A 24,444-nucleotide genomic window follows, 5' to 3' on the forward strand; every position below is an offset into this window, starting at 1 on the left:
TGGATGACCTTCTTTGCTCACCCTGGCGTTAAAGTCCCTCAGTCCTTGTCCCGTCCATCGCATTTCTTGGACGGCGGTGATGTCAGCCATTGGTTTTTTTGCGTGGCGGGTCCCAAACCAAGCGCACAACCCTGGAGAGTGATTTTTCGCCTTCTTACTTTAGCTCGCTTTAAACGGATGTTTTTTTATTACCCAGAGGATACTTGGTCTAAGACCCGAAGTTGTAAGCTGCTTGAGCCATATATAAAAGAATCGTTTCTGGTCACTTCCAAGTGGGTAACACTCAAAAAAACTTTCCCCATTTACGTCACTTGGATCCATCATCCTGCTGACACTTTAGGCTTAATAAAAATGGAGCGTTACACAATAGAACTGCGTGCCTTCATTACTGAACAGTAAGAAATTACAAAATTGCGAGGCGGCACGTCCAAATTGAAAGCATAAGAAAGTAAAATGCCAAACAAAGGCAATTAATATTTTTGCTAACCATTTTTTATTAGTTATTTGTTAATTTTAGAAGAGTACAGAAAAAAATTAAAATCTAAAAAAAGTAAAAAAGTTCAAAAATTATGAGCTGACGAGGTGGGGGGTCTCTAAAAATTTCCTCGTGACCATACCCATGATTTCAACCCTCCAAGTTATCTGAAACCAAAAAAAAAGATTATTAATCTAGAATAAGGTCGCAATGGGCGGAACTACGGAAAAGTGGGGAAATTTTTTTTTCACAAAATGGCGACTGCCTGAAAAAAAAAGTTTTTTTGGATCACTTTTTCTGACTATTTCGAATTTTTTAAAAATAATAAAAATAAAAATTTGGGGATGGGGTTAGTTCCAACCATAGACAAGCCTATAAAGAAGACTCTATAAAAATTTCAAGTAAATCGGTTCAGTAGAACCTGAGAAATCGTGGGTATCGTTCCTAAAAAGTCAGTTTTGAGAAAAAAGCGTTTAAAGTTTAGGAGACAATTCTAGTGAACACGGACGCCACCTCACGAAATCGGCTGTATCTCCGAAAATAAGTCGAATTTTGAAAAATCCTTCCAATGTCATATTTTTGAAAGTCTACATTTTCAAGATATGCAAAGAAAAAATCGATTTTTTCAAAATCCTAGACAAGAATACCCCCTTAATAGTGATATCAGCAATTTCCGTATTTTTCTGTCAAATGCACTTTAGAAAGTTAACTTTATTTCTAGCATTATACAAGTATATTATATAGAACGATATACCAAATTTATCATTCCTTATTCCATAAAGTCGGGTAAAATTTTCTCCTGTAACTGCTGTTTTTTTAAATATCATTACTTTTATATTAATATTTTTTTTTTTATTTTCATTGCAGATTTCTCATTCAACGCCAACTTAATTGTGTGCTTCCAATAATATTTCCAAACAATAAACTGGGTTTCCATGCACTTTTCGTAAACTGCATGCGAGTTGAATGACAAAAAAGTAATAAATAACAAAAAGAAAATCAAAAAATAATTTTTGAACAAAAAAGCCTGCAAGCAAAATAATCGATAATTTCACAAAACGTCAAATGTGCAAATGATAAATATTTACAGTGAAACCGCGCGCCTGTGAGAGGAAATAAGAAAATAATTACACAAAAAATGGTGTTGACACAAAAATATTTATTTATCTAATAAAAGCGACCACAACAACCACGGCTATAAGTGCAAAAGGTGTGCTCCATTAAGACGGCGAGACCTTATAATAAATGATTACCCTGTATTTCTATTCGAAAATCGTTGTTGTTTCAAAAGTCAATCGATTTGCCTGCGTTTGTGTGTGCCTATAAATCAATTTCGTTCATTTTTGTTTCAAATTTCCGTTGAAGTTAATCAAAATTTTTTCCTGTTAATAAATTAGTGCGTGTCTAGGCAGCGATTCACAATTGACGTTAACGCGCGTTACGTCGCCTAAACGCTACGCGTCGCGTCGTCTTGTGCACACACGATCAGTGCGTGCGTGCGTACGAAATACCGTTACCGTTTGAGGCAGCTTCCAACGGCACACAAACAACATAGAAAGCGATATTTGTGCGCTGCACCTGAGTTCGTCGCCTCGTCGATTTCACGTTTCGTCATCGATCGCGTACGCAGCTGCACAGTGTTTGCCGACGGTGATGAGTTTTAGTTCCTACGCGCTGTCAAATATTCATCACAGCTGATAGTGATGAATCCGAATCAACACAGTGGGCCCGGTCCACCGTCAGCGTTAGTGACAACAAAACCAACAACAACAACTGCAATGAATACAACAGCAACAGTGGCACAGCATAATTCCTCCTTTATGGGCGTCGGTAGCGTGGGAGCTGTTGCGGGCCCGGGTGCTTGCGGCATGGTTGGCATCGATCAAGTTGACGCCTCCATTATGGCATCAAAGACATATGCAACAAAATGTGCGACAATGCCATCACCAACAACAACAACAGCAGCTGCAACAACAACTTCATATGGCGGTATGAAGAGTGCTTACGCGGTTGCAACAAATGGTGGTGGTGGTTACGTTGCCAACGCGCCCGCTGCAATGACCAACGGTCAGCACACCAATAACAGCAACAGCAGCAGCAATAACAATAGCAACGGTGGTAGTAGTAATTGTAATGGCGGTAGTGCTAATGTTGGCAACGTTACTGTGCATAATCATGCGACTGCGCCGCCGGTTGCACGTACCATCTCGTCCGATCGTTTGGTGACAGGGCCATCGTGCAAAGCTCTAAGAACTGCGGTGTCAGCGCTCTACTCTGTGGATGATTTTGTCAAGGAGAAAATTGGCTCTGGATTCTTCTCCGAAGTGTTTAAGGTGAGTGTGCAAAAACAAATATATTCATCTTAATTTAAATAAAAAATATCAGCAAATAAATAGAACGAAAAAAAGAGATAAAAGTGAAAAAGATGCGAAATAGAAAACACATACATTTATTACAATCGAAATAAAACCTGATAACAAAATTACAAAATATTCAAGTTAAAAAATGAAATAAAGCTGAAAAAATAAATAGAAATGGGAAATAATACAAATTTAATAAAATTAAAAAAGAAAAGTAAAATTATAAAACTAAAAAAATACTAAAATAGGTCTACAATAAAATAAATTAAACAAAAAAAGGAAATACGAATATAATAAAATACTTAACTAACAAAAAAAGTAAATTTCATAATTACTTGTTCTTAAACAAAATACTAAATCATAAGATAAAATAAAAAATTATAAAAACTTAAAAATTATTTAAAAGAATTAGAAAAGGTAATAAAAATATAATAAAAAAAACTCTCAAAAATAAAAATAACAAAACCAAAATATATAAAATAAAATGGGAAATACATAAAATAATTTTGATAAAAGTAAAAAGCAAAAAACTTAAATGAGTTTTCAAGAATTAACATTAAAAAAATGGGAATAAAACAATTAAACTCAAAAAACCAAGAGTTAAAGTGGCAAAAATGTAAAATAATATGTATGTACATATGTATAAATAAATAAACCAACAACAAAATAATAACAAATGTTTTTTCTTAATTTTGTAACTTTTTTTTTTTTTGCCCAGTCGAATGAGTTTTTGCTGGAGCCTAAGCCCAGCCTAGTCAGCGTATTCGTTGAATTTTTATGCTCTTAACTATATCTTTGTCGCCGTGTAACACATACAGTTCGTGGTTTCATCTTCTTCGATACTCATCACTCACGCGGGTCTAAAAAGCTTGCGAAAAACAGTTCTTTCGAAAGCTGCAAGTGCTTTCTCATCTCGGGTCGTCAACGTCCACGTTTCTGCACTCTAAATAGGACGGGGATAATGAGTGACTTATTGAGTGTAATATTTATTCGTCGAGAGAGGGATCTGCTTCTCAATTGCCTACCAATCCCAAATTAGCACCTGTTGGCAAAACATATTCGGCGCTTGGAGTTCGGTTTAGATCATTCGTGAAATTTATGCTGGTTCTGAGATCCCAAAACTAGCAGTTTTGCCCCTTTGAAACTAAAAAAATAATAAAATAAGAAATATACAAAATAGCATTAATAAAATCGAAATAAAACCAGTAAACAAAAAAAAAAATGACAGCAAAATAATAGAAAAATAAAAGTAAAAAAATACAGAAATATATGTATATAAATCAATAAACTAACAAAAAACTAAAATTAAAATAAACAAAAATAAAATACCATTCAAACGAAAAAAAAAATTTGAGAAATAAAAATAATCAAATAAATGTAAAAAAATAGTTAATTAAATTATTACAAATTTTGAAACAAAGATTAAAAATGAGAAATACCAAAAAACAAACTTTATAAAAATTACTTGAAATTAAAAAAAGAACTATTAAATCAAAAGAAAAATAAGAATTAAGGAAAAATATCATATTATATTTATATGGGAAAATATATATGTATGTATAAATACACTCATAGCAAAAAAATAATATTTTTTTTCATAATTATATTCACATACTTGCGTGCATATTAGAAAAAATTATTAAAAAGTTCAATTAAGCCGAAATAAAAACAATTAAATTGAAAATGGGAATTAAAAAAAATAAAATATAATAAATGTACATAACACTACTAAATATATTTTTTTTTTTTTAATTACATAATTTAAAACAAAAAATTTCGAAATGGAAATTATAATATAAATAAACATTTTTAGAACCGAAATAAAAGAATATTAAACAAAACAAAAAAGAACTGGAGAAATAATAAAAAAAAATAAATATATGTCTGAATAAACCAACTAATAACAAACTAATAAGAAATAATAAAAAATATTTTTTTCCAGAATTTTATATTATAAATTTATTAAAAATCGTAATAAAAGAGCATTAAACAAAAAAAAAACGAAAAATTGAGAAAGAAAAAAAATAAAAAAATTTATTATAATATATTAAAAATTTATATAATAATTCAACTTAAAAATAATTTTTTTAGAATGTTGTATTATAAAAAAAAATAAAAAGTGTTTTTTTCAGATTTTTATATCATGAAACTAAAAAATAATAAAATAAAATTAAAAAAAAATTTAAAAATTTAATATTCTAATATTTTTTATTTTAAATTGGGAAAATATAGTTAAAAATTAAATAAAATATATATGTGTCTGAATAAATAAATTAGCGGATTAAAAAATTAAATTTATATCTTAATGAATTAACTACCAGATAAAAATATTTTTATTTCAGAATTTTTTATATATGTACATATATAAAATATATACATAAATATAAAATGCAAAAAAAATTAAATAAATGAAAAATGTAATTACAACATAACGGTTTAAACAAAAATTTAAAAAAATCAACAAAAAATTTGAAAATATTTAATTACTTCAAAATAATCCCACAATAATCATCGATAAAAAAATATAACATAAAATTTAAAAATATGTAATTACTTAAAACTAATCTAACAATAATTTTCGATTTTTTTATAATTATGTATTATTATTGCGCTCATGGTGCAATTAAACGCCTGCAGCGTACAATTACCTTACGCATCTGTTGAAGTAATAATTAATTGGTTATAAACAAAAAGAAACTTACTTGTATGTATTTTCATTAATTAATTAGTTGTAGGAAAAATGCAAAAGGCATAACTAACAATAAGATTACAACAGTTATTAATGGCCTTCGGTCGGTAGAAATTCATAGAAATACCAATTCAGCGCCAACACTTTCGTTTCGGCAAATCGGCAAACAAAAACAACCACACGAGCGAAAAATGCAACGCTGCTCGTAAAATAAAAATGTAATATTTGCTTTCTGCAAATGATGTCTGTGTTGTCTGTTATTTATTGCTGATGCATTTCTCAACAAATCCGTCACATCAAATTAACAACACAATGGCGGCGGTGTTGCAACATCCATCCATCTTCATTGTTGCACCGATTAGTGGTGCGATCCCTGCCCAATGCCGCACAGATATACTTCACTATATATGCATGCATGTATGTATGTATATGCGTATGTACTTGTGTCTTGTCTGCAACTTAAATATTAATATGTATTTATATACACACATACACATATACATATGTTCAACTTGTTGCGCTTGAATTAATTCCCAACCGCGCCACATTCAACAATCGCACAACAATGCACCCATTCCACTGCAGTTGCCGTTGCCGTTGCTGTTGCCGTTGCAATTGCCATTGTTATTACTGTTGTAGGCTGTTGGTTGGTAAAAGTGAAAATTATCCAATCGAATAGCAATGAATTGTGGCAAAGAAAGAAATAAAGAAAGTTGCTTCACAATTTACACTTTATGCTTTAAGTGCATACATATCTGCACACTTGCCTCTTACACATACGCCATCGCATACCAAACATACATACATATTTATACATATTTTTAATTACCTTAAGCTTGTTAACTAGGCATGTGCAGCCAGCCAAGAGCAAATGCCAGGGTTTTTGTTTCATAAAAATCTCATTGAATTAGTGCAACCGTGGCGGGGGCATAAATCCTCAAATATTTACTTACAATCGCATAAATTATGCGTGAATTTCGAAAAGAGAAAATATGCGTCTGTAAAAGCTGCAATTTTCATTTCATTCGATTGGAACTAAAAATTCCAAAACACAGTTAATTGAACCTTACATATTATATTTGTTATTGTATACCTAGTTTTGTTGTTGTTGTAATTCTTAATAGGGGTATTTCCAGTACTCAACAGTTGTACCAAACGTCTTTTTAGGCGGAGTAGGCTTGCCTTGCGAAAATTAAAAAAAAAAAAAACAAGAAAAAATGTTAACTTCGGCTGCACCGAAACTATCACATAATGCCCTTCACAGGTGCATTTTTATTAGCTAAAAAAATTTGCTCGATTTTTATCGCTCAGTTTGTATGACAGCTACAGTTGTTCAATCTGGACCATTTCTTCGGAGATTGTAGCTATGCTTTGGATGATAATCTATGCCAAATTGAGGGAAGATGTCTCCGAAAATAAAAAAAGTTTTCCATACCAGAACTTGAGTTTTATCGATCAATTGTATGGCAGCTATATGCTATAGTTGTTCGATCTGACCCATTTCTTCGGAGATTGTAGCGTTATCTTGGACATAAACCCATACTAGATTTCGGAAAGATATCTCGGCAAATAAAAAAGTTTTCCATACCAGGACTTGAGTTTTATAGGTCAATTGTATGGCACCTATATGTTATAGTTGTTCGATCTGAACCATTTCTTCGGAGATTGTAGCGTTGCCTTGGACATAAAGCCATACTAGATTTCGGAAAGATATCTTCGCAAATAAAAAGGTTTTCCATACCAGAACTTGAGTTTTATCGATCAATTTTATGGCAGCTATATGTTATAGTTGTTCGATCTGGACCATTTCGGAGATTGTAGCGATGATTTGGGTAATAATCTACGGAAAATTTCGTGAAGATATCTTGGCAAATAAAAAAGTTTTTCGTACAAGAACTCGATTTTGATCTATGTGGTCGTAATATAACAATATCTTATAGGGGTCGATATCAGCTTTTATGACAAAGGGTTTCATTCTTGTGCAGAAAATAGCTTATTCAAAATTTCAGATCGACATCTCAAAAACCTGGAGAGTAATTCTCGTATATACAGAGAAACAAACAGACATGGATTAAACGACACAGTTTGTAGTTAAATTTATATTTTATAAGGTACATATTTTTCCTGGCTGCTGCAAATTTCGGGATATAAGAATAGAACTTGAAAGTAGGATACCCAAGAAGCTGCCAGCCTAAAGATTTTTAGTCTTACTTCAAAAAAGCCATCGAACAAAGATAAAAAGAGATCCCTATAGGTAAAAAACGACCAACTATGCTGAGCGCAGTGAGTTCCCTATACCTCTAGGCCAAAGGATCTGACGACAGAGCAATTATTGGCGCTAACTAACTAGCGCTTACATAACTCAACACATAGATAACGAGACTCCTAATCACTCCAGTGCTATAATCAAGAGACGAGCTGGATTTTTTTTTGCAAAATTTATTAGATTTCTACTGTCCTGTCTCTAATAACTCGTCTAATTTACAATAAAAGTGGTCGTTTTTCTAGTCTTCAGCAAATAAATAGTTTTCCTATAATTTACTAAACCCGATTTTATGTTAATTTGGAACCACTTAAATGCCTCATTAAACCACACACAACTTTTCCTGCAGCCTCAACGACGCGAGCAATCATCATTTGACAACTTTCGCTATTGTGACGTCAGCAAATATCAGCTGTTTCGGCCCAATCACCGAGTTTCGATTGACACAATCGCTGTTTGCCTTGATTTGCATACACACAGCTAAAGCCAATGCATAAGAAAAAACTTAAAATGCATTCCCGCTCCAACTTAACGGTCGGTCAAGCCAATTATTGAAATTAATTTGCGCAAAATAAAGCATTTCCATGCAACATTTGTGGAATTTTCTAAAATTATAGCAAACACTCGGTCAACTGAACGGTAAATGAATGGCAGCCACTTAATCACGGCAACTGCATCACGATCTGTGGCTGAATGTGGCAAGAGTCTGCGTTGAGTTGGCGTGCTGCGACACGAATAATATAGCTTATCTATATCTATGGATAGAGCTGTGGAAACTCTCACCGTCGTCGTCGTCGTCGTCGTATGCAAATCATGAAAGCCTGCAATAAAATTATAAACGAGTAGCTATTTCGATTGTTTGCTCCACTGATTCGCTTCTAGGCCGCTTTGTCCGGCTTAACCTGTGGGTGCATGTTGTGGGGTATTAGTGGCATGTGCGGTTACTGTGAGATTTATTTAAAATTTTTTGATAATTTTTTTTGCATCTAGTTTAGCTACATGTTGGTCCATTAAGAGGGCGCAGTTTGTTAATTTAATTTTTGAAAATTTCAACCTAACCTAATTTTTTTTCGAAAATGAAAAATTTGTCCAATAAGCTTTTTGAGTCGAAAATAAAGCAAATATAATAATATTAACGCAAAATATTAATTTTACAAAAATTTAAAATCATATTTGTTGCAACAAGTATCAATTTTACTAGAAAATTTCAGTAATCAACGGGTTAAGGCCCATTGTTTCCATACATAGCGTGAAGTTCTTTGCACACTTTTGCAACACCGATATTTGCTGCCTGCTATTTTCTTCTACTTAACAATAAAAGCAAAAATAGCAACAACAACAAAATTTGTAATAGCCAACAATACGTCTACTTGCAACATGGTTCAGTTGCACGATGCAATAGCCGCCGCCATTGTTCTACTACACCGAAGATAGCGCACCGTAATAAAGCCAATATTCATTCATATGCCACAGCGGCGGGCGGCGAACAAAAAGACGGTCAAAAGTGTGAAGCTGAAAGTCGCCACAACCATGGCGGCCAGGCGGCCGACATTAAAGCCTTGTCTAGCAATAAAAACGCGCTGTGAGCTTACAAACAGCTTGCACTTAATTTGAGACGATCGAACGACCGACCGAGCGACCACCTTGACGTTGCCGCATTAAGAAGTTCGATTGCGGCCAAGCTGCGCTCAGCGCTTACTTGTTGTGGAGTGGCTATTGTTTTCCGCCGGATAGGCAACCCCGCCGTTTTCCACATTTCCTCAGCGCCCGCTGTGCTTAACAGCGCTTTCCTCTCTGCCTTCCTACTTGCCCTACCGCTTGCCTGTTGGAGCGTTGCAGCTTCTCACTTCAGCACATCAACAATAAATCGTAAACGTGCAACGTACAACGCGCCGAAAAACGCTTAAACGAGTCCAATGCAATGCTGAATGTCGGACTGCCTGGCTAGCTGGCTGGCTGGCTTGACATGGAAATTGTAAACCGCCATCTGTGTGTTCTCCAGCTGTGTCTGCATGGCCATAAAAGCGTTGTAGAATTTGCCATAGAATGGTAAAATGAGTGTTGTCTGCCGCCGCGTTAAGTTTCTGTTTAGGTTTTTTTTCTTCGTTTTTGTTGTCTCTATTGAAGCTGTGAATTATACAACGCCCGCCGTCCTGATGTGGGCGGCTGTTTGTGCAACACCAGCCGAGTACTCTGTGCCACATTGCACTGTAGGCCAAAGCATACTATTGTTTGTTGTTATTTTTGTTGGATTTTGTTGCATACTTTCTTCGATAGCGCGCGCTTAAATTTTTGGTGCAAACTCAATTTTCAACCGCTTGCAAGTTGTTGCATAGTTGGGAAAAGTGGCGTCCAGCTGCATCCCGAGTTAATTGTGGGAGGTGAAAATTCCAGTTTAATGGCCCATTACGATATTTACGGTGCTTTGCTTGACCGCTTTTCGCAATTCTCGCTCTGCTGTTGTTATTATTGTTACGTTTAAGGTAGTTACGGCGTTAATGGAATAATGGAAATTTTCCAAAATACTTCTTACCGAAAGCATCTGTAAGAGTTATGTGAAAAACCTTTTCGTCACGCAGTTGTGCTTTTGAGCGTGTGCCCAGTCACACTTCCATTCACCGGTTTTAATTAATATTTTAAAGATACCGTTAAGTAAACTCATGCGCAGCTTGTGCTTTCTTTAAATGATCGATACAGTTTGTACTTGCAATAATCCGAGTGAGGATTAGCCGTTGTAATTTTTGAAAAAATTCATTTCTATGCCGTCTAAGCTATTATTACTTGGTACGTCCCTTCTCGAAATTTCAAATCCCTTATCTTATTAATCCTTTTTGCTAAGAACATCGACTGAGAATTTCGTAATTTACTCCTGTTTTTTGGGGTTGAAGAATTTATAAGACTAACTATGCAGTTTTGTGGTTGTATTTGTCCGTAGTTATTAGGATAAGATAAGAGAAAGAGAAAAGAGAATAACCATCGATACTTATAGACTGTAGCTCTACACAGCATATTATATTATGTAAATGTTTTCTCTTGCTCTTGAGAAATAATGCCTGAAAACACATATTTCTGTTCCGAAATTTTTTAACGATATTTGAACTTTCCATCCATAGGCGGTTAGGTCAGATTAAGGAACTGATTTTGCACCAAAAGTCGCGTTGGTCCTTTGCTGTGGTCAAAACTCTTAAGTATGGATCAAAAATCGACGAAATGCTTTGAGCATATCACGAATATATTATGGCAGTGATATTCGTTGCAAGAATAGAAGTGTCCAGTCAGAAATTCTAAAATTGCGGCGCAATAAACCTGGCCAACCTGGCTAAGAGTATGTAATTTAAAGAACCACTTTCGTTGCACTCTTAACCAGAAAGCCCTCGCAACCGCGCAAGTTTTGCTTTTTGAGCAGCGTTTACCGCGCGTACGCAAGAATCATGAATATAGTCTCAGAACGCAAGAAAAAAATCGACTCGCAACCGAGTCACCCAAACAAGTTGGACAATAAAGTAGCTCGATGCTAGTAATAACAAGGTTAAAGGCTCCTTGACTAGCCTTGAACGCACTGCCAACGAGCCATAACGAATTCATATTAAAATCTTGGAAAATACTGACTGATTTAGAACACCAATCACGGGAGGTTGGGTCTTAAGGTAGAGAGTCTTTATTAAAGACTGAAGATAGTAACGTTTTACGACAGTCAGAGTTTGAAGGTCTGTTATATAATAAAATCTGATCAAATTTGGCTAGGACTGCCTAAACAAAAAGTTGAATATTACGTATTTTAATACAGATCTTTATTATCAACTTTAAAATAGACTCCTCAGTCTTCAGAGAAATTTGTATTTTTTCGATTTTGGCTCACTTGTAGAGCGAAAATCTCTTGATTTTTGGACAGTTTCAACTTCGTATTCATTAACCCACGTCTCGTCACCAGTAAAGATACGTTTGAGGAATATAGGTGCTTCGGCAAAAAGATCCTGAATCAAAAATTTTTTTTTAAGTTTCAAGTATGAAGTGTCTCAAAGCTATACACGTATCAAAAGATGCAGGATCTTTTGCTGAAGCACCTACATATATTCCACTTTTGGTACGTGTTTAGCTTTGAGACGCTTCATACCTGAAAAATTAACCAAAATGTGTTCAGTCGATCCAGAAGAGTTGTTGAGATCCACGCTTGTCTTCCTAATGACAACACGACAATTTTTAAGTACTGTTTCTTTATCGGCATTAATATAGGTGGATGGAGGACGCGCATGAGGCAAATTTTCGTTCACTACACGATGTTCACTGAATGCTGTGTGCCACTCAAATACTTTGTTGAACTTCCCAAAACACTTCTGCAACATTTGCAACGATAGCCCGTAGCCGTGTTTCCGTTAAAAGTTCAAGCTAACGATAATTTTCAAGCACTTTTTTTCGAAAAAAACATCGATTCAGTTTACTTGTTCAGTTTGAATGGTGCAGTCCTGGTCAAATTTGATCAGACATCAATATAGTACTTTTCTTTTAGTTAAACATTTTTCTTAAATTAAAATAAAAATATTTATTTTTAAATTTGAACTTTTTTATATTTTTTAGTTCAATATATATATTAATGTTATACATTATTATATATTTTTCCAACTTTTTTTTTTTAATAAACCATTTTTGTTCATGTTTTTGCTGATTTAATTTAGACCTACTTGGCTTGACAACCCTGTAGTTTTAGAATTTATTTATAAAACCACAGAATACCTCACCGATTTTATGACCATGGTTACCATTTAAATTGCATACTTTGTGTTTGCCACCCGACATGTGCATCCTCTAAGACGTCTTCTGCAATATATCTTGAAGCTTCTTTAGTAGCAATATTTGACAAAATCACAATTATAAGCGAAATTTATATTTATTTTCCGATAAATAACTGCAGACTGCACACTGCCAGCCAAGGTGGACCAGTTACAATCAACGCAATTGCCAGCTGTCATCACAAACTCGCAATCTTATTTGACAGCTAAACATTGCTAATGACTTGATTACTGCGCCGCTGTGAGAATGCAAACCGAAGCAATCGGATATTTCAATATTCTTAACGGTATACAATTACATACAATGTATTCACGCAAAGCGCAGTGTTGCATATGCATATCAACAGTTCGCGTATGTGTGTGTGCGTGTGTATATGAATGCGCCGTAAATTTGTGCTTTTCATTGATGCATAAACTTTACACTTCATTTTTGTCTTATTAAATTAAATTTATTGTTTTCCTTTTTTTTTTGTAGAACAACAACAACATTTTACATTAAATCAAGAACATATCGGCAATTCATGTGCAAATATGTTGCACTCAAATTGTGCGCTGATTGTAATTGATTGCATTTGATTTGCAGTTATACTGTTGTTGCTATTGCTTTGTGTTTGTGCTTTTCAATTTCATTGTCGAGCATTTTCTTTGATACTTGCAATCATCTCTCTTTGTGTATAGATACATATGTATGTATGTGTGTGTGTATAAACCTTTTCCGTGTGGCAGCAATCTGCAACGTGCGCCAGCATGCAACAATAAACTGTGGATATGCATTTGCTGACATCGCCAACATTATCAGGCTCATCAACGTCAAAACATTAGCACCGCCGTTGGCGTAATATCAGTAACACCATCGCTGTGCAATGAACGAACGGCTCGCCGTGTTGTTGTTGTGCGATGCATTCGATTTTCATGTTGTTGCTGTGCAATAAACGAACGCCTCGCGTTGTTGTTGTTGTTGTTCGATTTATTCGATTTTCATGTAGTTGGTGTTGTTGTTGTTGCAGGTTTCGATGTCGGTTTTTACTTGTTTGTTGTTGTTTTTTTACTGATTTGTATTTGTTGTTTTCATTGTTTCTTTTGTAGTTGTTGTTGGTTTTGTAGTTGTCGTTTGTATAGTTGTTGTTGTAATTTTACTTGTAGTTGCTCTTGTTTTTTATACATACTTGTTGTGTTTGTAGTTGTAGTTGTGTTTGTAGTTCTAGTTGTTTTTGTAATTGTTGTTGTTTTTGTGGTTGTTGTTGTTTTTGTAGTTGTTGTTGTTTTTGTAGTTGTTGTTTTTGTAGTTGTTGTTTTTGTAGTTGTTGTTTTTGTAGTAGTTCTTTCGTTGTCATTTTTGTTTTTGTTATTGTAGATGTTGTTGTACTCATCGTCATTGCTGTTGTACTCATCATCATTGTTGTTGTTCTTGTTTTAGTTCTGATTGTTGTTGTCGTTACTGCTTTGTAGTTGTTGTAATTGTTGCAGTTGTTGATGTTGAATTGCTGCTGTTCTCTTGCTTCGTGCAACATGTACCCATACAATCATACGTGCATACATATGCACATGCATGCGCCCAGTTAAGGTATATTGTTTGCATATAAACATTGTTGACGTGTTGCTGTGCCTCAGTGCTGCTGCCACCACCACGTTGCAGTTGCACTTCTCGCATGTTCTATACTCCTACTTGCATTAGTTGCATTTATTGTTGTCGTTTTATTTATGTATGTTTGTTTTATTATTTTTATTGTTACCCTTCCTTTTTTTTCTTTTTTTTGCCATTATGCCTTTCTTTCGCTATTTGTTCTTGTGCTGCAAATTGTTTTTGTTGATGCTGTTCGATTGTTGCTCTTGCATAGTTCAATGCGCCACACACAGTCGTCATCTTGTTGTTGCTGCGTTGTTTTGTTTCACAAATATGTTTTAAGAATTACGCCTGTGTTTACGCATACATACATATGTACAAATATATGTATGTGTACTCGTATGTGTGCTTATGTGGAGCATTGCATGCGAAATGTATTGCATACATATATTCCTATTTAGTTCATTGTTGATTGCTGCCGTTTTCTCTGTTATACAAACATACATTATGTATGTACATAAATGATTTATTGCGGTGGCAGTGGTTGCAATTGGTTCATTGCTCCCTCACAACACTGTCGTACACATGCATACATACATATACTATGTATGTGTATTCATTCAATCACTCTATCCCATTCATAATTGTCGTTTGCTTACTACTTTTTTAAAGTTGGATCGAAGAGCTGTACATACATACATATGTATGTATACATATATACATATATGTGCGTAAGTGCCTTTTAACTTTGTTGTAACAGAAGTGGAACTTACACTGAACGTCCTCAAACTTTAATGCCTTCTCCAAAGCATTATTAGTTGTTTTATGGAAATGTTTTAAACCTGAAAGCTTCTAGGAAATTCTCAAATTTTTTGTTCAAAATACAATATCACTTCTGATATTATCTAAATAAAAAGTCATCGTTATACCCTGCGTTCAAATTCGATCCATACTGACAAGAAAAAACTGTATTATCACCTTCGAAATATGCTCCTGAGCATACCAACGCCTAATTCAATTTTCCATACCATTAATTTGTATACGTCTTCACCGCTTTCGGCAGTGTTTTTTCGGTGTCGGCTCATTTTTGGAGCGCCATTCGCTAGATTGTTGGACAGTTTTGATGTCTTATTCATAAGCTAACGTCTCGTCGACAGTGATTTTACGTCGTTTTTGCAAAAGATTCAGTTATTTTGCTACGATTCTAGCATTGAGACACTTCATAGCCAAAACATTAATCAAATTACACTGAGTCATTCTAGAAAAAATGTTGAGATCCTCTGCTACCTCCCTGCTGCCAAATCGACGATTTTTAATAACAGTTTCTTTATCGTCATTAACATTGTTGGAATGTACGACGCGCATAAGGCAAGTTTTCGATTACTATACGATGTTCACTGAATGCTTTGCGGCACTCAAATGCTTCGTCTTCGTGGTAGAGTAGACTTCCCAAAGCACTTCTGCAACATTTTCAACGATTCCGTAGCCGTGTTTTGATTGGAAACTCAAGCTAGCTCGGGTCACCATTTGCACGCTAATATAATTTGTTGCGGCCTGTAAGTTAGTGAGAGTGCCACCGGTTCTCAATAACTTTATCAGGCAGGCAAAGTCACTGTTTGATATACATCTATATGATTTAATCATTCTTAGCTGTATTTTTTTTGGACTTTCCGTTTGTAACTACAATGTTTTTGAGAAATTTTCGTTGCCGAAAGTATAAGTTTAAAAGCGTCGACGTTTTGTCTGCATTAACATTACCTAAGCCCCTCGGATTTTATTTCAAAATACAGTCAGTCTACCTCTCTGTTAAGTTTGGTATAATGTCTTACTGAATTCGACATCGATATAAATTACATAATTCGCACGCCTTCGTTTGTTTTATTTACTTAAGTATACATAAAGTGTTGCTTAAGTATTTTTAATGAATGATGTCGCAATCTTTATCAATATTTCCTTCTTATTATTCAATTTACACTGAAGATCAGCGCGCGTATTTTTTAAGAATAAATGAAGATCATAAAACGAACTCCACATCCCATCAGCGTTTATAAATTTTTAATTATATAATTAAAATCATTAATATATTGAATGCACACCTGTTCGATCAGCAGCGTTCGTAAATTTAAATGAGGGGGGAATTCACGTCGTTAATGCTCGGCAGTGCCCAAAATCGTGAAAGAGTACAAAATAAATAAGTTATATTGTTTATTAATGAAAGGAAGTATGGGATGCTGTGTCCATATTAAGTGAAATTTAGCATGCAGTGAACAATATAATTTATATATTTAGTATGTTTAGATATTCATGCAAAAATAATTGACGAAGTCCAAAACAAAGCAGGCGTGATAAACATCAGCATTTTTTTAAATTCTTCTTAACGCGGTAATAGCCGAGTTTACAACAGCACGCCAGTCGTTCTTCCTTTTTGCTGTTTGGCGCCAATTTGAAGATTCCAAGTGTAGTCAGGTCCTTCTCCACCTGGTCTTTCCAATGGAACGGAGGTCTTCCTCTTCCTCTGCGGGTACTGCGTCGAATACTTTCAGAGCTGGAGTGTTTGCGTCCATTCGGACGACATGACCTATATTTTTTCAAGTAGCCAGCGTAGCCGTGGTCTCTTAATTCGCTGAACACAACCAGTCGTCGTATGTCTCGTACAATATCGCCGTATGTCTCGCACAGCTCATGGTTTCATCGACTACGGTATTCGCCGTTACCAATGCGCAAAGAACCATTAATCTTCCGCAGAACCTTTGCCTCGAAAACTTGTAACATACATATGTATATAAATAATCAGCGAGATGAACTTAGTCGATTTAGCCAGGTCCGGCTGTCTGCGAATTAGTAGCTGGGTTATTGAGATATCGATCTGAAATTACGCACACGATCTTTGCTCACTAAGAAGCTGCTCATTTGTCTGAAACACCGATATCGGACAACTATAGGATATATTCATAAAACACTGATCGATCAAACTCAAGAAGCTCTTGTGAAACTTTTTTTGTTAAGTGCTGCAACCGAAGTTAATACCCTGACCAGGGTATACTAAGTTTGCCACGAAGTTTGTAACACCCAGAAGGAAGCGTCGGAGACCCTATCAAGTATAGTACATATACATACATATATAAATGATCGGTATGTTGAGCTGAGTCGACTTAGCCATGTACATCTGTCCGTCTGTATACATATATATGAACTAGTCCCTCAGGTTTTAAGATATCGTTTTGAAATTTTGCTGCTCATTTGTCGGAACTGCCGATATCGGACCACTATAACATATAGCTGCCATACAAACTGAACGATCAGACTCAAGTTCTTGTAGGAAAAACTTTCACATTTTACAATGTATCTACACAAAAGTTGAAACATGTTACTTTCTAAGGCAACAATGTAATCTCCGAAAAAATTGTTCACATCGGTTAACTATGTATATCATATAGCAGCCATACAAACTGAAGGATCGGAATCAAATGCTTGCATGGGAAACTTCTTCATTTGACGATATATCTTCACGAATTTTGGTATGAGTTATTGTTTATAAAAATAATGTAATATCGGAAGAAATTGTTCAGATCGGCTCACTATAGCATATAGCTGCCATACAAACCGAACGATCGGAATCAAAGGCTTGTATGGAAAACTTTCGCATTTGTCGTGGTAGTTTCACAAAATTTGACATAGATGTTCAGATCGGATTACTATAGTATATAGCTTCCATACAAACTGGATACATAGTTACTAAAAAAATGCAGCTGTTTTTATTTGTAATTTTTCGTTTCTAACAAAAATTGTGCTTTTTCTCTGATAAAATTACTAATAAAAATAAATTATCGATGTTATTTTATTTTATATTTTCTTCTGTAAAATGGGGTTAATATAGACTTTATCATCTATTTTGATACCACACTGACGTAACAGCGCATGCAGTCAATTCGTCACTGTTTGAGCCAACTCAACGGAAATATGATACGTAACACGGCGTGAATCCGTGTTTGTGCAGACACTTGTCGCCCAACTATTTTATTAAAGACTCGCGTTCACTGCAAAGACGTCAGCTTTTGAATATATAGTTTTTGGTGTTACAAAAAATGATGGAAAAATAAAAGATTACTACCTATTTCGATATGGATTGAGTGCTCCAAATACATGTTGTACATTATATGTACATATGTACTTAAAAAAAACTTAATTTAAATATAAGTGCAAGTGTATGCGTGGTATTTGTTTTTGCATGCAATCGACAATCACCACTGAAAGGCTTAAACGTCTTGCCGCAATGGAATGCTCTGCGGCGCTGCATTACGTTTGTATAGTTGGTGTACACACAGTACGTACAAATATGTATATTTATTTGTATACGTTTGTGTGTCTCTTTGATTTGTCATTCGCTGCACAGTTGAATGGAGCAAAATTGAAAACTATTAAAACTGTAACTGCTTCAGCGGCGACCGGCATTCGTGATAAAATGGCTTAAGGCCACTCACACCCATATATACATACATAGATATATATATATATTATATGTATAAATAAATGCAGTTATCCCATTATAACATTATAACGTGAGCAGGCGACTATCTTTTTTACTTTTTTTATTGCTAACTGTTTCGCTGCTTCACATTCTCTTCTTTCACTCGATCACAATGCGCTGACAGTTAACAATCAACAAGCGCGCCAAGCAATGCCAAAATAAAATAAAATTAATGAAGAGATCCATAGCACAATAACAATAACAAATAATAAGTCAAACAAGGCGTGCTTTCGTCGCGAACAACAGTTGCTTTGCATAATTTATTGGCAATCGAAGCAACGGCGCTGAGCTGATTATTGGTATCACACAGGCATGCATACATATGTACATATGTACAAACACATATACATAGAGTTACACCTACAATCGCTTAGTCGCACAATTGCTGAGTCAGCCGCGGTGCACAAAGCAGCTGAAGCGACGTAAGTCTCATAATTGAAAAGCAAATATTTAAAGTTCCAAAAATTGGTTGCGTCAACAAGTTCGCTGCTTAAGTCTTTTGCGACGCGTCGTAAGCCAAGCAGCGCCGGGGCAGCGCGGTGACATTCACTTTTTTCTTTTTGTTTTTGTCAATTTGGCAGAGGTCAATGGAATGTTTGCCTGTTGGGCCGGGTTTTGACGAGCACCCAATACACAAACAAACACACATACATACAGTCGCAGCATAGAATACACACACACACAGAGAAATAAATCAGCGCACATACAGCTAAATGAAACCCATCTGCCGGTGGTTTGCTGCTATTCCCGCTTCCTATAATTTTTTCACGCCTTATGCGTGCCTGCTTGTGCGCATGTGTGCGTTCAATTAAGTATGCGGGTGTTGCACGCCGTCGTGTCCATCCCCCTTTTCGCTGTAAATTGCTGTTTGATTAGTTGTTGTGTGGCTGCATTTGTTAACCTCAAAGTGCCAGAGTTCAAACTTATGCATGCAACGACAACAACAAACCGTCATACAATAACAACAACAAACAACACCGTTAGTGGGCACGCAAGCCAGCAAGTGGCGGCAATGACAAGTGACAGGGGTGGTTGCTCCTGCCGTTCATATCCAACTTGTAGCGTGTGGCATGCGTTATGTGGCATGTGTGCAGCGGCAGCAACTATTAAAATTGAAAAATCAAAAACAAAAAGAGAAAAAGTGAAAAATGTATGTGAAAACACAAAGCGTCTGCTCAAGCGTTGGTTAATGTATTAATAAATTGGCGTCGCAGCAGCTGTGATTGTTGTTGCTGGCTACAATAAGAGTTGTAGCAGTTGTTGTTGTCGTTTTTATAGTGTTTATTGTTTTATTTTCCATTAATTTCTGTTTGTTTAGCACGGCACTGCCTCTTGTTACGGCCGTTGTTGTTGTTGTTGCTGTCGCTGAAATTTTTGCTTACAATACAATGACTTTTTAATTAAATTGTGTGCATCGCATATTCATATTTTATGGTAGTCCATTAATTGTTGGCCGCTTCATTGCTTTCTTTCGCTTCGCGTTAAATGCATTTCATACGAAAATAGTGCGGATGTGCAAACAACCTGCCAACAAACAAACAGACAGACAGGCGGATGGGCGGACAGACGGCCAAAAGTCAATGTACAGCAAACACATTTGATTTGAGCACTCGCTTTGCAATATTTGTCATCTTTTCATGTTGTTATTATTTAACTTGATTTTGAGTGGTCAGTATGTATGGCAGCTATACGATATAGTGGTCCTATCTTAAAAATTCCTTCCTATATTATTGTGTTGCCTTCGAAAGCAATGTATACCAAGTTTTATAACAATAACTTGTCATATGAAAAAGTTCTCCATACAGGGACGTGAGTTTGATCGGTCAGTTTGTATGGCAGATATATGATATAGTGGTCCGATCTGAAGAACTGGCAAACAAATGATTGTATACCACTCTGAATTTACTGTTCTTTGTTGTTCCAGTGGTATGGTTGCGACATGTCTAGTTTTTCCGAAAAAACAGGCAACCTTTTGTTTGGAATTGTTTCTTGCACGAACAACTGCTCATCTTGAAACACCCACACAATTGACTGCTCTTTACTTTCGGAACATACGTGTAAAAACACGTTTCACTATTTGTCACGATATCATTGACGTGTTTCAGAGCACCGCTATCGCATTTTCTTAACACTTCTCTCGACCAATCGACACTAGTCTTCTTTGACCGCTTAAGAAATTGCGTCGGATCTAACATGAACAAATATTTTTTACAATCAAATGCCCATGTAATTTATGCTAGTCCCACTAATGCCCATAGTTCTCTTAATCTCACGATAGCTCACATGACAATCTTGCCATATTAGTTGGCGCACAGCATCAATAGTTTCTGGAACGACAACTGATTTTAGATGACCTTCCCGAAATTCATCTTGGACTGATTTACGATCTCGATTGAATTCGCCATGCCATTGATAAACACTGGTCTTGGATGTAGCTTCATCGCCGAAAATTGAATTAGGTTCATCGACGCACTGTTGATGAAATAATCCCGCGGAAGCGTTCACGATTTAATTACAATTTTTTCTTGTAGAAGAATATTATTAGTTACTGTCTGAGTATTATGCCATCAATAGTGTCACACTTAACGATAAAATTGTGAGTTTCCAGATTGCAACACTAGTGTTGCCAAATCCCGAAATGAGATTTTTATGCAAAACAACGGTACAGACATCGATGGAATTGTTCAGCTCGGGTCGCTATAGTAGTTAGCTTTCCTATAAACTGACCGATGAAGTTCCTGTAAGGAATTTTTAGTATTTGTAAAGTGTATTATAGTAAATTTTTTTCTCGAAAATGTGTAAAAAAGTGTTTTTTAACATTTTTTTTACAATTACTTCAAATTTGTTAGTCTGGCTATCTTTGTTTATAATCAGTTCTGCTTAGCTACCACTCACATCAAACATATCACACCACGTTTTTGCATTTTAAGCTTCACCTTGCTGAATCTCTGGCATTAGCTGCAATTTTCTTGAGGTTAAGAATAAACTTTAAGGGGGAAAATCGACAAAACCCTATCTGTGATAGTTTATAATTCTCTTAACATATTATTTACTTATATATGTACATACATATGTATAAGCCTTTTGACACCATATATTTGTCACATAAATCTCATTTGCATCGTTAACATAATCCCACACTGTTATTTTGCACTGTTACTGTGCATGCTTTAGCAGCTGTAAAGCAAAACCCGTCAGCACAGCGCTAAAAGTGTGATTTACAACGTCGTCAAATAAGCAACAACATGTAATTTTGGCGTTTAAAAGTGTCAAAAAATATTCAAGAAACAAACGAAAAAGAAATGAAATAAAATTATTGCTTCCAACTCCGCTGTAATAATTAAGAAAAATAAAAATCAATAAATCACATTTAGCACCCACTTCTTTCATTATGATTTGGCGCAACTACAAAAACACAACCAAACAAACCGATAGTCATCTAAGTAGTTCCAGACAAATAGACTGTGGCTATAAATAGTTCGAACACAATTGGCTGGTCGCCCGATTGAGGCGCGTTTCGCACAAATATCGGCACGCTGTATGAATATTCTCACATTTTTCTTCCTGCCTATTCTGGCATTATTTTGTTATTTTTTTTTTTCTTTTTCTCTTTTGCAAAAATATGCCAGTTATTTATGACCAAGTTAGCAAATATTTGCCGTTCGCTACTCGTCGCCGCACCGTTACCCACAACAAGAGCGAGGCGCTTACATACCAACCCACATAACTGGTATTTTACCTTGTGTTGTTGTTGGTGATGGTTTTTGTTGTTTTATTTGTATCTTATTTTGCCGTTTGCTCGCAGCTACCATTCTACTGCCTCTGGCTGTTTCTGTTGACTTGTGGGAGACGAGGTGCAGCTGATGTTGGCGTTCGTTTTAGCGGTTTCCAGCCGATTCCGATTTCTAACCACTCAATTTGCATAGATGCTCGCGAAAATGGAGCCAAATACTTCGAATATTGACGGGTAATCATGCGTACATGCTTTTATTTATATATGTATATGTACATATGTATGTATGCATGTAGCTATGTGCTTATGAAATATTAATCCATTAAGCCGTTTGTAATATTTCTGTTTATGTTTGAACTGGTTTTTACGCAATAGATAAAATCGGGCATGTTGTAGATTCCAAAAGAATAGATATTAAATTTTTTGTTTTAATTCTTTGCTTAGTCAAAAAAATTGACCAACTTGGAATTTGCCTTTATCGCAATAGTTAGCATCAGTTAAGCATTACTCAAATGCCTTTCTGTGTGTGGAAGCCATTTTATTTGGATCCATATACTACGTAGGTTGCTATATATATTTCTGACCTAATAATGTAAATAGGCATACTTATCAACGAAAATGGTTTTTTTTGTCAGATTTTTTTTTTATTTTTATTTCTTTTATTATTTTATCTTTTTTTTTGTCGATTGCTGTTTTGTTTCGGGCTCATACGCATAGATCCATGATTCGTCACCTGTGACGATCTTATAAACGTCTTTTGAAGCACCGCGATCGTATTTTTCAGCATTTCTTTACACCAAACCACACGAGCCTTTTTTGAGCGATTGTCAAATTGTGCGGGATCCAACGAGAACAAAGCTGAACGGCCAGGTGTTCATGCAATATCGAGTGGCAGTAATGCATAGGCACGCCTCTATCTGAAGGTATGTTACATGACGGTCTTGCATTATCAGTTCACGTACGGCATCGATGTTTTCTGGCACAACGGCTGTTTTTGGACGACCTTCACTGAATTCGTCTTTGAGCGAGCGACCGGCCACGATTGAATTCGTTGTACCAGTTTTTCACAGTGCTATAGGATGGTGTTTCATAGCCATACAAAGATTTTAGTTCATCGATGCACTCTTGTCGTGATAATCCACGTCGAAAGTTGTGAAAAATGATCGCACGAAAATGTTCACGAGTTAATTCCATTTTTTTTGGCCGAGATGAATTTTTTAAATTCCCTGTAAATAAAACAATTCACGATTAAATGACAAAACGTTCTGAGTGATGTTATGCTAAAAAATGTCAAACTTTCCAATGGAAATGTCAGATTGCACCTGGCAACACTTAGTGTTGCCCTAGGCCAGAATGTATATAGCAGCCCTCGTATTTTATAGTTAGTGCTTTCATCTCAAAACTGTCGGCCAATTGGTTCATCAGATCAGCGAGATCCGATTTCAAAGAGCTATGTTTAACATATTTTTCCTGAATATTTGTGTATATGAAACTTCTGGCAAAGTAGGTGCTGTACGAGCTCTCAAGCGCACTACTTACCGCGCCACAAGTAAAGATCGGCAAATTGCTTCCGTATCTATTGTGTTCCTCCGAATTTTTCCGTTTCGAGTTGATTTACTTGCTCACACCAAAAACGTTGAGTCTAATAAAACAAGGACCGATAATTTTGAGAAACGAAGCAATCGTAATGGTAGGGACGACCTGAAACCCACTGGAAAAAGAAAAATAATTTAAGGATGACCTAGAGGTCGCAAGGAAGTAGGTATTGGATTATGATTTGAAATTTTAAAAGGGTTAAAATGGTTAATTTCGATTTTAGAGGGAGTACAGCTGGGGTCCTATATAATATTTGTTGTATTGCGAAAGTTCAAGGTAATGAGTTCTAAAGATTTTTGTATATAATACATTTTTATAAGTTTTTTGTAGTTAAATTAAAATATGAAATAGTTTGTATTTTTCTTTGTTTATTTTATTTTTTAAGGATTTGATAATGCTGTTTTACGTCCAAATACAGTGTTTTTTGTTTTTTGAAATATTTCATATGT

General features: G+C 35.4%; 1 protein-coding gene across 1 annotated transcript in view; it reads left to right on the forward strand.

Moving 5' to 3' along the window:
* The window catches only part of LOC120772266, a 188,275-nt gene that overhangs the window by 18,925 nt on the left and 144,906 nt on the right, over nucleotides 1–24,444 (forward strand). The window contains exon 2 of the mRNA XM_040100772.1: nucleotides 1,343–2,808. Coding sequence (XP_039956706.1) covers nucleotides 2,179–2,808 — 630 coding nt within the window. The 5' untranslated portion in view covers nucleotides 1,343–2,178. The remainder of the gene's footprint in view (nucleotides 1–1,342; nucleotides 2,809–24,444) is intronic.

This window comes from Bactrocera tryoni, chromosome 1 (genome assembly GCF_016617805.1).
Source record: "Bactrocera tryoni isolate S06 chromosome 1, CSIRO_BtryS06_freeze2, whole genome shotgun sequence".
NCBI classification, from domain to species: Eukaryota; Metazoa; Arthropoda; class Insecta; order Diptera; family Tephritidae; genus Bactrocera; species Bactrocera tryoni.